Below are 16,236 nucleotides of genomic sequence, written 5' to 3'. Positions count from 1 at the left end.
AATAATAAATTCGGGTTTAATAGCAGGGTTGAGAAATACATCTGATAGCTATTCTTTTAACACACTGATTAAATTAGGTTTTGCAATCAAGTAAACAAAGCTATTCAGACTCCTCTGGCCCTGAAAACATCTTACATTAACAGCTCCATGAGTAAAAGTCTGCAAATCACACAGCAAACAGGTGGAGTAATTCAAGGATTAGAGGATTCATACAGCCTAGTTCCCTCCGGGCAGCATGCCAGTGGAAAAGCACAGTCCAGGTACTCATGAGGTGCTCGATGCCATAACTGGCAGATCTGCAGAGAAGCTCATTGACAGATGAGCCAATGCTGTGCGTGCAGAGGTATGCAGCCAGATTCAAAATGCAGGTGCTTTGACTTATCAGCACCAAGAAAAATTCAGGATTGAGATAAAACAGCAGCAAGGAGAATCTAACCATGCTTGAGCCAAATTTAGGATGGAAGATTGATTCAGTTTTATTCTTAAGCTTTTTATTGAGCACACGAGCAGCAAGTTTGAATTTACAGCTTTTAAAGTTGGACAAAGAATGAATTACAATAGCAATTCCACATACAGAGATAAGACTTGGAGTTTTTGATACAAGCATACTCATTTTGTAGTCATAAGAGTCAGAAAGAAGCAAGCACTGCAAATAATTATGGGGGGGCGAAAACAGATCATATTCAACAAATCTCAGGGTGAAACTACACTTTCTCTGCTGTTCGGCAGCAATTACAGGGCAAATCGAGGTGTACACATTCTAAAAAAAAGTTTTCTGAGTTCAAAACACTGTGCTTAATTGCTGAATAGTTTGGGGAAATGTATCATTTACAAGCTACATGAATGCTGAGTGTTTTCATTTCACAATAGATTGTTGTTGAGAGCAGAACATGCTGATTAAAGGTGCTAAAATGTCAAGTATAGAGGGCTCGGATTTTAGGTGCTGTCAGCAAACCAGCATGATTTCCACTGAAGTGCTTTCTATTCATCAAACACTCAACACTGCTGCTGATGACAAAGGCATTGAGGTTAATTTTGAGGTAACAATAAATGAAATGCTTTTGTGGTACATTTCTGTGCAGCAGGTGAACATTTGAGTTTATTTTATTTGACATGGGCATTACAATAGCACTACAATTAACATCAAAGGGCAGGCATCAAAAGCACTGGATTAGGGGTTCATACTGTAAAGCTATAGGTCTAAGAAGGTTTATCTCATTTTAAAATGAATCAGCTACTGGATTTAGGATACACAGCTTGGTCTGAGAGGATTCTTTGGTGCACGTGGTGCCTTTTCTGTCTCAAGTCTCTTTCATGCTACAGGCTCATTCCAAAGGATTGTTTAATTTTGTCTTAATATAACATGAAGCAAATTTTTTAACACCTGTCTGAGGAAAAGCTTGGTGGAAATAAAGACAATTTCCAAACTATGAACAAACAATTATAGATTTATGGATCAAAAGAGAGTAATGGCAAGCTGTAAAGGCAAACTGAGTAAATGTTGGCTTTTGTTAAACTTCCCAGTGGGGGGCAATTCAGGGGCATGCGAAACATCTAGAGATTTCATATAATTGGAGTCGGTCTATTCATGTACTGTGTCTGCAAAAAGTAAGACCATTATCCCCTCGTTGCATTTTTTCCTACAAGTGCAAAAATATTTCTTTTTCAATATGCATTCATGACATAAATATGCAAAAATGGCAAAAGTGCACATGCAATGTGTTCTAATTATGTTAGCATATAAAAGTCCAGCCAAAACAGAACAGGTGATACGTGCACTTTTTGCTATGTATATAAAGCTTAATATACATTATTACGCATCATTTTTTCAGAAATGTAACTTTTAGCTTTTATCCTAATTATTTTGCCTTCGTAAGCTTACCTTTGGACACAGAGGCCTTTGGAGGTAAATGATAACAAGGACATATTGGAGGTAAAATGCACTTTATGCTACTTACTATAGGACTAAACATAAAGTAAAGGTCAAGTTGAATTTTTGTAAGCGCTTGGTCGTAAACTAACAAGAAGTAGAATTAGATCTTGATTCCAAAACAGGAGTTAGGAAAGTAAATGCAATTCAATCTAAGAGAGACATAATTGCACCAGATATTGCTTAAACTAATCCATTAGCTTTAGAGAAGTTTATCATTAACTTGAGGTCATGAGGTAAAAGTCACTACAGTTGGCTATTGATTCATTCTCTGGAAATCTTGGCACAACATAAAAAATTTAGTAGCAATTCTTAAATATATGAACCATTGTTCAGAGATTTATGATTGGATCTTTGTGGCTGTTAAGGTTAAAAAATCTTTTACCTAAAACTGTTTATTCTCTTTCACAGGTGGTGGGTCAAATCGATAAACTAACGTCTGACTTTGACTTTGACCTGGAGCCAGATGACTGGACCGTGGCCACAGCCAGCAGCACGTCCAGCAGTGAGCGGGGCTTGGGAGAGGCCTTCCGATTGGACTTCCTCAATGCAGATGTCCTTTCTGACAGCTGGGAGTTCTGCAGTTATCTGGAGGCTGCTGGTGCAGCCGCTCGCAGATCTTGCGGGCAACCAGGAGATCCACAGCAGGAGATGGGTCGTGGGACCAACCTCACCCAAACACAAACCCCCACCCCACCCCCCACCACTGCGTCTGTCTACTCTCAGATGAATGGCGGGCTGCCCATCCCCAATGGGCCACGCATTATTACTCCAGATTCATCGAGCGAGGAGGCCAGCAGCTCCACGCACAGCCACAAGACTTCCCGTACCTCTGGCACAAGAGAAAGAGTCCGCTTCAGTGACAAAATTCTGTACCATGCATTGTGCTGTGACGATGATGAAGAGGAGGAGCAAGAGGAGTTACAAGAGGATAAGAGTGGCTATGCTACACCAGATAGCGATACTGAGCCCAGCCTCCTGGCCAGCTCAGTTGCCCCCAAACGTTCTTCCTCCGAGCACTCACTCCTCCATAACTGTCTGGACCCTTCTTATGTCTCCTCACCTGTGAAGGGGACGACAGGAGCTCACACACTACCCAGGAAAGGTCTCTTAAACCCCGGCTGCCGCAAAAAACTGTTACGAAATAGCAGCACACAAACTGTCTCTGACAAGAGCACCCAAACTGTACTGCCCTATATTCCAACCAAACAGAAAACAAAGGACCACTGAGAAAGCCCGAAGTTTATCGTAAAATCTCATGAAGGACTGTGCATTATTTAATATTAAATACATAGCTCATAGATTAATACACAAATAAATTAATTACTAAATAAATAAATGATATATGGGAAACCACTTGACTACATAAAGTCATTCTGAGGCTCAGGGAAAACACGATGAATTGAAGTCAAACAGATCAAAAGGGTGAAAAGTTAGAGGCAGATCAAAAGGTTCTAATTTTAAAACACATACTGAGTGGACTCAACATGTTGGATTATTTCAAATGATTTCAGAGATTAAAAAAACAATAATTTTTCCCACAACATTTAAGTGCTTAAAATCACAAGAATAAAAATATGAAAAGTTTATTTCCCACTCCTCACACCACACTATAACTTAAAAATTGCTATAATGTGGATACAGAAGGTTGCTCATTCTGTACTCTGAATCTGTATAAACACTGTCATTTTTCATGTTCCAGGGTTTTAAATGTTAATGGGATGGTTGATTCCAGCAGGGATATGTATCTGGATGCACATGTCAAGCCTCTTCTTCTCACTGATGTCAACAAATGATTCTGAGTGAAGAGCCGGAGAACAACACTATTTATCTGCCCTTGATTTTATAAACACCAAATCCGGCGCTCTTCTCGATCTGCTGGAGAAGCTGCAACACATAACATAAAACTGACAGAAAGGGGGGAAAAGAAAAGAAAAACAGATATATACATTGTCATTTCAAAAGGTGCAGTTTACAAAGGTGCCATTTTCAATTTTTCTCTTCCTACCGGTGACGTCATTAGGCTTAGGATTTGAGCTGAATAGCAGTCCACAAAAAAGTGCTAAAGGTTTTTGTCTCTTCATTCAGTTGCCCAGTGGGGAACTGAACTCAATAGAGCAGCATTTTATTCACAGGGCTGACGCCAATAAGCATTCCTGATCAATATGTTCGAGGGAGGTTGCAGTGAGAAGTCTCTCTGCTGAGCATGCATGCCACTCTCCTGGGATCTCTGAACAAAAACTCACAGTCAGATCTATTTACTTACACTAAGCGAAACAAAAATTAGAACTGTTGCCCTAAAGAACTGACATTTCAAAAACTGTGTGTCCAAGAGTGAGAGTTGATGGTGAAAAAACAGAGACCGTTAACGTTCAAAGATTTTCTTCTACAAAGCAATAATCTACCCTGGGGAACAGCTTTGTGAGTATGGTCCCTGACTTGGAGTTTCAAAAGAAAAAGTTAAATGTTGCAGTCTTTATAGGAAAACCCTCTTTGTCTCCCATGAAGCTGACCTTTTTGCCTCTGATGACCATAACCTTTCACGGTAGGAAGACTCTGCTTGCAGTATACTATTCTACCATACACTCTCTTATTCCACTTAATAAAAAAAAACAAACATGAAATATTGCAAAAAATATGAAGTAAATAAGCTTTGTATTCAAAAGATTACCCTAAAGACTTTATAAAGAATTATTCCACATTCCCAAGTTGGTGTTGTTTATTAGCATAAACAAACAAAGCTATGCCACCACACAGGAAAGACATCAATTACAGGAAAACAAACTAAGCCCTTATTTTGATGCCTACACACCTGCCAGATATTACAATGCGTTTCCACTCTACAGGTTTTATAAGTCATATCTGCAATGAAATCACTTTTTCAAATATAGACCTGTTTGGCACAGGCATAGAATACATTATCATTGGGGACAGATTTTAGAGTTTTGGGCAAAACATTAGCAACGTCTCTTTTGCCAACAGGCTCATTATTCATCTCTAATAGGACAGAGCTTTGTCCTCGGTTCTCTGTAGGACAAGGGTGGGAGGCATCCAAAGGTTATGAAAACCTGAGCACACTGATGCCAAATCATCTGCCTACCAGGAAGTTCATTTCATGATGCCACCAGACACAAAAACAGATGTGTGTTTGTGAATGTGTGTGTGCATGTGCGTCTCTGTCTGTATCTTCATTGCCTTTATGTCTACACACTCTCTGAGGAGATGCATGGTATTTTCTGAATTACACCTAACATACAATTTTATATTTCCCTGTCATAGCAATTAATGGGGATCAATACAAATAGACACAGCACATCCCTCTGGAAGTCATTTGGCCAGACTAGTCCATAAGACAAGATTAGACAAAATCTCCTTAACAAGGCTGAAGTGAGTCATGCCATCTGTATTATGACATTAGCAGTGGGCATGCATTAGTTCAAATCCCTAATCAATTTTCTAATGATAGCCAGCGGGACACTGTTGAATGACTGACAAATAATGTGGGGAACAAAAGACTTTAAAAGGTCATTATGGCAGAAATATACATGGGCCACAGTTTCCTTACCCACCCTTCATATATAATTACTAGGGGTGCAACGGTACCGTTGCACCCCTATTGAACCGTTCGATACAGTGCTTTCGGTTCGGTACGCATATGTATCGAACAATACAAGATAATTTTATTTACTTTATCAGCTTTTCTTCTGACGATGCTGCCTGTGTTATCTGCGTTCGACTACTCCGCCGAGGCTGCACTGTCGAGTGCAGATCCACTGAGCACAGCACAAGCTAGCAAGACAGAAGCTAAGCTCGTTGCAACATGGCAACTGCCTCAACGCTACCCGACATTGAACCTCCCCCACCCTCATTCAGATCTGGCCTTTGGAACTATCTTGGTTTTCATGTGAAGCATGACCCTGATGGTAAGTGTGTCATGGACAAAAGTAAAACAGTATTTCGGATGTGCCACGCAATGCTCAATTGGTGGGAACTAGTGCATTAGCACAGTTAGCTTGTTAACGTGTTGACGCCGTCCAGCCCCACGCACGGGGCGATCCGCGGTAACTCGTTAACGGAGATTTGCCGCGTTATGGCGTTAATGTCATTTTAACGAGATTAACGCTGACAGCACTAGTGGGAACACAACGAATATGACTGCACATTTACGCTGACATCATCTTAGTGCAAAGACAAGTGAAAGCAGACAAAAACAAAAAGCACGCATGCTACAAACTTTACCCGAGTCATTTAGACAGCCGTTAGCACATGATTGTCCTTATGGGGACCTGATATGTTTAATATGCTGCTGAGAATATAGCCCAGAAGAAGCGGATAGTATAGCTTTTATTTTGGAAAGAGCCATTTCTCTGTAATAAATTCTCTTTTCCAAAGATGAGTGATTTCTCGATCAGATGGATTTTTTAAAATTATTATTATTTTGTTGTTTCAGCAACATTAAATTTAAAACTGTACTTTCAAGTTAAAAATCTATATTTATAATTTTAATAAATGACAAATTAAAAAGGCATGAACATTTTTTTGTATCGAAAAAACATCAAACCGTGACACCAAAGTATCGAACCGAACCGAACCGTGGATTTTGTGTATCGTTGCACCCCTAATAATTACCACACTTTACTCTCACTGGCCTTTGTCTCCATCAGTGAGCACAGGAAAACAGATGACAGATCTGTGTTTTCTCTGCTGATTGGTAAGGGTCCGTGAAGCGGAGAGCTCAATGCAGTCTCACTGATTACTATGGATTGGCTAACAGCCGGGGCTACCTAAGGTTGATTTGTTTCATCTTTGTGCCATTGATATCCTGCCACAAGAGCAAACTATTTCTATTGTATCTCCCTCTTTTTTTTTTTCTTTACCTGCAATCTCCTTCCATTGCACACACCATTTTCTATTTGTGGCAATTAGTCACATCAAGCATCTTCTAGTGATTGACAAAGAGATGGGATGGTAATTTTGCATCTCAGTTTCTGGTCAAACTAGTAGAAAGTTTTTTTGTCAATGAGTAGAGGATTATGGTCTCCAACCAATATTTAAAACACTTGGATATCAAAGTCAGGCTAAGAACACAACACTCCTGACGAACAGTTTGCACATAGTTACATGGCTCAGTTTTCTACATATATAGGGGAATGCTGCTCTTATGCACACAGAAGTACCAGTAGCAATAGGCTGCAGGATCTATAGTGCCATGGTCAACCAAAAACCAATACCACCATCTGAAGGATGGCCAAACAAAGCCATGTTAACCATCAAGTACCATCTGATTGGAATCAGGGAATGATTAATGAATAGCCATTCAGGAGTAATAGATAAGATACACCTTCACAGGTGATGAAGGACAGGGCCTGTGGCCATGAGGGAGGATCTGGGTGATTCTTGGGACGAAACAGTGCCTTCAGATGACTTGGCACACTGTAATTAAAGTTAATGAGAGTCACTTTTGCATACACCATGCCATTATGATTTATCAGGATGATATATATGTAATAAAAAACAATGGAAGGTCAAAGGAGCCCAATTATTATTCTAGGTCAAAGAGACGATAACTATATGGCCTTGATCAAGTAAAGATACCCAATAAATTCTAGAGTTTGTACTAGACTATGGGTAGGAAACACTATATTAATGTGCACCCTAGAAACAAACTTGACAGGAAATCAAATTACATATTGCCGCTATCACTCTTAATTTTGGGTGGCAAATTGTCCTTTTATCATCTGCGATATGGAAAAAAGTAAAATTACTTGTCTAATGCAACAGTTATTTTTACAGGATGGAGTTACAACATTGCGTCAGTTAACTGAGGTTTGTGGGCATTTGTTTACAGTATGTACCGGTCCCTTTAGATCCCACCACGGCATTTCAATTTGGTTGAGGTCTGGACTTTTAATGGGCCACTGCAACACCTTGATTCTCTTTTTTTTTTTTTTAACCATTCTGTTGTAGATTTTGTGCTGTGCTCATCTTCCTGTTGCACAATCCAATTTGACTAAGTTGTAGTTGTGGGACAGATGGCCTCATGTTTCATTCTAGAATACTTTGCTATACAGAGGAGTTCATGGTCAACCCACTGATTGCAAGGCACCCAAGGCCCTGTGGCTGAAAAACAAGCCCAAAAGATCATCTCCCCTCCACCTACTGACAGTTGAAATGAGGTATGTTTGCTAATCTGTTGTGGTTTGGTTTTTGAAAGAGAGGTGCAGCCAAACATCTCTTGCACGTCCACAGGACATTGAGGACATTTTGTTCTCACCACCATGGGTATGTTAGCAAATCTGAATTGTTGGAACCAATAACCTGTGGAATTTCCATACAATTTGCTAACTATCCGCATGCTGGCCTTACCCAATTTCTCTATATAAGGAAATGCATACATGCATACCTCCTGGTAAAGCTGAGAAACTGGTGATGATGTTGTAAGAAAGAAGACTGCACATCTAAGGCAAGTAATAAGGAGACAGTCTGGCGGTAGAAAATTCAATAATATTGTCTGAGGTCCAAGGAGGAAGTCAGAAGAGGCACAAGTTTCCAAAGTATCTCCACAGGAATGGAAACAAAACAAAATGAATAAATAGAAACTTTCAGACTAAAAATAACAGGAGTTCTGAATATCATTTCCCCTTAGACACTCAATCTCAAGTTTTAAAAAATTGAATCAAAGATGATATGAAAAACACTAACAGACTAAAAGAAAAAGAAGAATATAGGTAAAGGACAAGGGTCATGTAGTCTGTTATCTCTGTTAGCTCCACATGAGAAACTACATGCAATTAAAAAAAAGAAAAGAAAAACGAAAAAAAAAATCCAGATTCTCAAGCATCAATGCGATGAAGCCAAAAAATTATACCATAGATAACAACATCTAGCAATGACAGTCATTTTTACATGTAAGATACAATGAAATGAGATATGGAATAACAGAATATGTTTAAACTGACTGAGGCTGCAATGTAAATGCTGCACACTAGTCAAGCAAGATAAAGAGATGGTAAAGAGAGAGCTTATCGTTAAAGAGAAGTGTTTGATGTTCCACCAGATAAGCTTCAGGAAGTTGCTGGGGAGAGGGTCATTTGGGCTTCTGGGCTTATGCTGCTGCCCTCACAACCTGGTCCCGGATAAGCGGATAAAAATGGACAGAGGGAGGTTAAAGCCTACTCCTTTCCGTTTAGTATTTTGTTTTCCCTACGTGCATTTTTTATTGTAATTCTGAGCATTTCGCGTGTTATGATTCCTTGCAAAACTGTAAATGATGACCAAAAAGCAAAATTAAGCATAATTACGCAAAAATATTTAAAAACACATTTTTCTGTGAAACACTCGTGCAGACAATTTACGCATAGAGTTGTGCATACCCACCGTTAGTAATTCCTAAAGTTTTGTGGTTTGTTCAAATGCAACTTTGAAAACTGAAGTTATCGTTCAGTTTTCCAGAGAAAAGGCTTTTTCCCCACCTAAATAGTCCAGACAATTAAACTGCTTTTATAACAGACACACATATTTTAAATGTGTTTAGTCAGTTATTAAAGACTAAATCAAGTGCATTTAATTAACAGTATCTGGCAGCTACTTAACCTCCTAATTCCTATCCGGTTGTTCAGTCTGACGTCACTAGCCGTGTCTGGGTCTAAACTCCGCTGCAGGTCCATATATCAAACGATCACTATGGCATTACTGAGAGTTGAAAAACTGTCTAAAGTCTTTCATCTTTAATAAAATGATCAGCGTTCTGCTCTACCAGGTGTAACAATTGAGTTTAACATCCAGGCATCCATGAAAATGGAATTTATGACATTTAACAGAGTTAGAAGTAGCAGGAAGTTAGCTCGCTAGCTTCTATCTAAATACAATATAGCATGTCCTGACTGCAGGGTTTTGGAAACAAATTAAAACGTACAGCTCTGCTATCACTTCCAACATAAATGAAGACAGAAAACTAAACAGCAGTGACGTTTGTAGGGTTACTGAAGTTGGGCTAGCTGGTGTATAATGATGTGCTACGTGACCGCTAGCGACACAGCTATGTTAGCATAATATAAACAAGCTAACTTTTTTTCCACTCGATAAAAGTTAACATGAGTGTTCTCGGTGGTCAGGAACAAATGTAATCGCATGGCAGGATGCTGTAAAAGGACCAAACTTCAGCCAGGAGAACAACTGAGATAATCCATCCATAATACGAGGTTAGTCATTCATATACTGCTGCATGGGCTGGGCTGTAGTTACATCCTAAGGTTTTAAAAACTGAGCTTAAATAAATGATTAGCGGTAATAAAAGCCGAGGGAGGTCAACAGGGATCACTGACTGTTTTAGGAGCTTTTTGAGATCAAATAGAAGAAAATACATAACATTAAACATGTTAACAACACAAAAGCCATATTAAACGCAGACTACTTTAGACCCGGAAGTAGGATTCGTCGCGTCATCACTGAACAACCGGATTGAAGCTTAAAGGGTGTATTTAGTTTTCCTGTTACTGCACAGAGTCAAAAGCCAACGAAAAATGATCATTCCTACAACTGCTCCACCTGGGGAAAGAGAAATACCAAACAGATGGATATAATTTCATTATGTAATGCACTTGATAATAATTGATCAGCACACCCAGGCTAAAGACAGAAAGTTACCATTTTCATCACATTACCTGACTGATAATTGGAATATCTTCCAATGTGAATTTAAAATGTGGCATGACCGAGCAAGGCAGGAGTGCAGAATCATTGCAGAGGCAATTTTTTGAAAGCCAGTTGAAAGAAGAAAAAAAAAAGACAGAGAGAAATGATTGTGGCTGAAAAACTAAGAGCCCTCAAATTGAACCACCATAGAAATATAACCTTGTTGCATACTGCATTAAATTGCACACAAATGATGTGTGTAATGACATGCTCAGCTGAGCGAGGAATACATCAAGAGACAATTGAATTGGTCCAGAAAAATATATAATTACAGGAAACATTACTGACACACTGCGGGAATGGGAGATGCATGTTACAGGGAACCCCCATGAACACAAAACAGATATTACCAAGTTCTTACTAAACTACGGGAAGGAAAGAATAATTTAGAGAAATCCATTGTTAATTGAGTGTCAGTCTGAAATACTACCTAAGTGCAGGTCTGTGCATATAGATCTAATTCTGACAGCGCATGGAAGTCAAGTAAAAGCAGCAGCAGCCTTTTCTAGACAGCTCTGGTTTGGCAGTCTGTCAGCATTTCCATGAGATCTTACAGGTAAAGGCCAAGAAGGCAGGGAATTGCTGACAGTTTAGCACTGCAAGACCAACAAATAAGAGTCAAATGATGATAAGACAGGTGCAATGTATACGGCAAGTCCCCAAGTGCCCCTTATTTCACCTTACAAAGGGCTTTCCCAGTCTCTCATATTTAGTACTTTCTCCACAGTCCACACCCTATACTCTCTCTCCTTCTCTCTCACACTAACACACGCAATTACGTCCCTCTGTTCATTCTCTCCGCTATCCTCCACTCCTCTGGCTGTAATGAGCTCTCCGCTCTAGCCCAGGAGGCTCTAACTGAGGTCTTCATCAAAAACGCAGATATTTTAAAGGTGGCAAGGACAGGTAAGAGTCATTCTTTTGCTGTTCCATTGTGGAGCAGAAGGGAGGGGGAGAAAGCTACAGTTCAGCTGTGCTACACGACCATGTACCATAGACTGATTCCTGCATTCTGTTTGCAAAAATGAGAGTGGACCTTGTAAAAAGGCTCTGATTGCAATAATTACAACTGTACTTAATGAGAAGAATCTTTTAGCATTTTAACAGCTTCCCCTTTACTCAAACTATAAAGTGGGTCACCAGACAGAGAGAAGTGCCTGCATGTTGTGTTACGCTGCTGTGCATTTCCAATACATTATAGCAGTGATCACTCTGAAATGACTGCAATTAGTCAAATGTCAGGCTTGGTTTGTCAGTGAGCCACCATGAGTGCACAAAGTAGCTCAGAGGTATGTCAAAAGATTAATAGCTGAGGGATTTTATTAAATAAGGTGCTAGAAGGAAACTGAAGGAATAAACAAAATTAATTACAACTTCAGTGCTTTCGTGTAAGTTTAGTCCATAATTAAGCACACAGATTTTTTTTTTGATTTTTTTTTAGGCTTAGCCAATTATTTTGTTGGCCTGCCATACTTTACAGTCATAACTCATTAAAGCTCATTACTACTCTTATAATACCATGCAATTATTGTTATATTTACTGGACAAAAAAACTAGTTACTGTTAGATTACAAAGGTGAATAAAACACACAAAACAGTAAAAATGTTTTTACCAACGTTTCTTGAGCTGTAAAATTGGATGGGTCTTAGCATTCATCGGGCTACTTCTATCAGCAAGTCACATCATCAGATTGCTGATTTAGCCAGTCCTAATGTTTTTGCTATAGCTCTGATAAGTTTCATTTTAATTGATAACCACTTGCAATCATTTGCATTAGCATGTTTTTTGGATGTCATATTCAGAATTCCAGTTCATCCTGCTACTTCTATCAGTAAGTTACATTATCAATAAACACCACTGAGCCGGTTCCAGTGGCAGCAATACATGCCATAACATTGCCTCCCCCATGTTTAATGACGAGGTTTTATGTTATGAGGTTGTACTTCAGATCACAAACTGTTCCAAACTCTAACCCTTTCAGTTTCTTCATACTTTTCTATCCATATCATTTGGGTACAAGTTGATCTTGGTTTCATCTGTACAAAGATCCCCTCTTAGCAAAGTCTAATCTGCCCTTCCTGTTCTCGAGTCTAACCAGTGGTTTGCAACTTGTAAACCCTTTGCACTTACATAAATGAAGGCTTCTCTTGATTGCAGACTGTGACAATGAAACGCGTATCTTCTTGATAATTTTTTTTGTCTTGACTAGATTTCGAGAAGGATTTTTCTTGACCAAGGACAGAATTCTGCAATCCATTTTAGCTGTCTCCTGTGCTCTTTCGGGTATGTTGTTGTTAATAAGCTGACGAGTGCATTCCCTCTCTTAACTGATTTAACCAATCCTAATGTTTTTGCTATAGCTCTGATAGGTTTCATTTTAATTTTAGACCAGTGACAACCACTTGCGATCACTTGCATTAGCATCTTTTTTGGATGTCATTTTCAGAATTCCAGTCAACAGCTACCATGTGCAAGTTCAAAACTTAGAATGAACTCTGAATTATAATAGAATATGATTCACCTGGCCATAAAATTGCTTGTCAGTCAAATGTCCTATTATTTTTGAGCCTTGTAAAATGGCTCCAATTCCAAAGCAGTTAATGTAAATCTTTAGTTAAACCTGCTGAATTAAAGAGCAAAGTCTGCATTTCAATCAAACCTGATTGTATGATTGCTAATGTACAGAGTCAAAATCAATACAAAAATTTGTTATGTTGAAAATACATCTGGCCCTCTTTATAGATACTAATTTGAAATTATTAAATAATTTAAATTTTATACATTTAAAAAAAAAAGTTAAATAAAGCGGAATAAGTGATGTAGCACAACTGGTGACCTGCCAAGCTGCATTATAAACAAAGATCTACTGCTTTTCTATTAAAATTGATCCTAAGGAAGCAATAGGCTTGTAATGCAACTTGGATAAAAATCAATCAGTCGGAAGTTTGAAGTTATGGCATCTTGGCCTTGTCCAGCTGGCCAATCAATGTTCTCTTTTGCTTGTGTCCTCAGTGCATCACCATGGACTATAAAGCCTAGAAGGCCAGCTGTAAAGTAGCTGTGTGGGCCCTTTTCTGGCCTGGTGTTTGGCAATCTGGCAAGAGTTTCTGGCATCCTTGCAGTCAAACCAGGACATTAAGAGCATGTAAAATGTAAATCTTGCAGCTGACAGACTTATCTCTGCTGTCTCCAGACTGAATTTACCACCTTGCACAGAGCTATAAAAAGCTAGCTGTATCAACATCTTATTCCCAAGGGAAATGTACGAATTATGAATACCTTTTTGCATACGCTAGTAGTGGGTGCTCTGTAAGTTTGAGCACTATCTATATTTTTCATACATTCATATCTAAATGACATTTCACCAGGGTATATAGTGGCAATAAATAAATAAATAAATAAGAGTAAAGAGAAAAAGTAAAAGCTAAGATACTGATTGGTTTTATGCACTGCTCAGCTGATATTAGTTCACGTATGTTCACTCGTTGCTATAGATGAACAAGATAAAGCCTTATTTGATGATCCCTTGGCTAGTATAGCCTAATTTGTGTTCCAGCTTCATCCAAGGTGGTTTAACATTAATTGAAGAATCTGATTTACAGAGTCTCCTGATCTGAAATGTGTTGTTATTATGCAATTCCTGCTGAGTATCGCAACTTTTGTAGCACAAATCCTGACATAATAAGCATCCTGAGACTACTGAAGGAACTACTACACTTCCTACTGCAATACATAGGGCATAAGTGGCCTGGCCAGATATGATATGCAAATGCTGGTGCTAACAAATAGTTTTACATTGACCCTAATTTACTCCAAAACCGGTTCAGAGGTCTTTTTTTCTGTTCCATGAGTCCTGTTATCTTGTCCATACCATTCACAGTTGAATACGTGCATTGCACTATAATAAATCACTTCAATACAGCTCCTTAGCTAATCAGTTTCAACTATAAGCTTAATTAACTAAATAGTCAGTTGTGCAGTAATAACTGTCAAAGATTTCTACCCCCAATACTACAGCTCAGCAAGTGTGCATAAGAAAAGTCTTCCATGAAGACAAAAGTTCTAGTCTGAATGGTAATGTTGCCTCTGTACATGACTACACTGGATTTTAAACAGTCAATATGTGATGAAACAGCATTTAAAAGTCAATGTGGTGGCGTACAGTCTGTAGATGTCCAAATACTTATGGACCTTATTATACTGTTTCATTGATAGCTGAAAACTTCCAAATAGCAAACAGCTATCAAATGAGTTTTGCTCTTGTGTGGAGAGTTTAATCAACACCTGTACCAGATCAATGTTATGTTGTCTTAATATGCACAGGATGGAATAGAAGCGCTGTTTAACTGGTAATTCACTCCACACTGAATTATCGTCAAGCAAACATTAAACTGTATACTATATATAGCTATAACTTATGTTGTCATCATAATAGGCACAGGAAGACATACTCCTGAACAAGAAATTTAAGGCGCATCCAGCTACAGCTCATTTTCATACAAACAAAAACTGAACCAATAACAATGGAGAACTAGATCAAAATCGAACTCAGCTATGCCACCGAGTGCATAATATCTTTCCTCATACAAAGCAGATTACAGCCACTAAACTTTACATGCTAAATATGTAGCTATTCTGGGAAACAACACTGACCAAAATTTGTACTTTTTATGTTACATGACTTTTAAAAGCAACAACTTTCATTAATTACAGGATTTATATGACAGCTGATTGTGTTGATAATGTTGCACCACATCATGTTTGTCACAGCCATTGGCCTATTAGTATTGCAATTAAAAACACAATGCTCCAGGCACTGTATGAGAAACTGTCAAATAATGAATGTGGTAGCTGCTAACTTTTAATGAGGGGCAGACAAATTATTCACAGTATGATACACACACAACACTCATCTTGATTTTGTTTCTTACACACATACTGGCATACTTCAGTGTTAACGCGGTTAGCCAATACAGACCTTGAACATCTAGATACTCTACTCGTTATCAATTTATTTGATAGAAATCTTTAGGGGAAAATATATTCCCACTGCTCTGACTTATAGTAAAAGTTTTGAAAAAGAGCAGTGAAAGCTGAACTCTTTTTTTTTTTCTTTGCTAGCAGCTGTTTTAGACATTTCAAAACAAACAAATAAACAAAAAATAAAACATAAACTGCTTGAAAAACTCCAAAGAAGTTTTTAAAGTAGTTTTAAAAAGGTGTCAAGTATTGTACCTTCATACTTTTTTCACCTGTTCAGCTGATATTGATCTTCTTATTTCCACTACAGATTCCATTATAGATTATGGTAGGCTGGATAATTCTTTACCATACGGTAAGAACATTTCCCACAGTTTTGTTACAATTAGCATTATAGTGGGTAGAGTTACATTAATTTAGTGCAACACTTAACTGTCACACTAACCTTTAAGCCACAAATAAGGTGTAAATAACATGAACTCATCCAGACTGACAGGTAACTCACTAACTGGGCTCTTGGTGATCAGAGCATCTTAAGGAAACATATGTAGCTTATTTCTTTACAATTCTTTTAGTTGAATTTATAAATTGATAAAGTACACAGAGGTTACACCATACAATATGGTCTTGT

The 16,236-nt window shown here is 38.4% G+C and overlaps 1 protein-coding gene across 2 annotated transcripts in view; it reads left to right on the top strand.

Annotated features, from left to right (window-relative positions):
• Positions 1–9,735, top strand: part of insyn1 (inhibitory synaptic factor 1) — a 53,758-nt gene extending 44,023 nt beyond the window's left edge. For both annotated transcript variants that reach the window (XM_086269837.1, XM_086269897.1), the window contains exon 3: positions 2,342–9,735. In XM_086269837.1, the coding sequence (XP_086125963.1) occupies positions 2,342–3,160 (819 nt within the window). In that variant the 3' untranslated portion in view covers positions 3,161–9,735. The remainder of the gene's footprint in view (positions 1–2,341) is intronic.
• Positions 9,736–16,236: the final 6,501 nt, after the last annotated feature.

This window comes from Aulonocara sp. 'chitande type north' Nkhata Bay, linkage group LG1 (assembly GCF_057382095.1).
Source record: "Aulonocara sp. 'chitande type north' Nkhata Bay isolate Kocher_YH1m ecotype deep benthic linkage group LG1, A_spYH_male_GT1.1, whole genome shotgun sequence".
NCBI lineage: Eukaryota > Metazoa > Chordata > Actinopteri > Cichliformes > Cichlidae > Aulonocara > Aulonocara sp. 'chitande type north' Nkhata Bay.
This window is presented reverse-complemented; position numbering and strand designations above follow the sequence as displayed.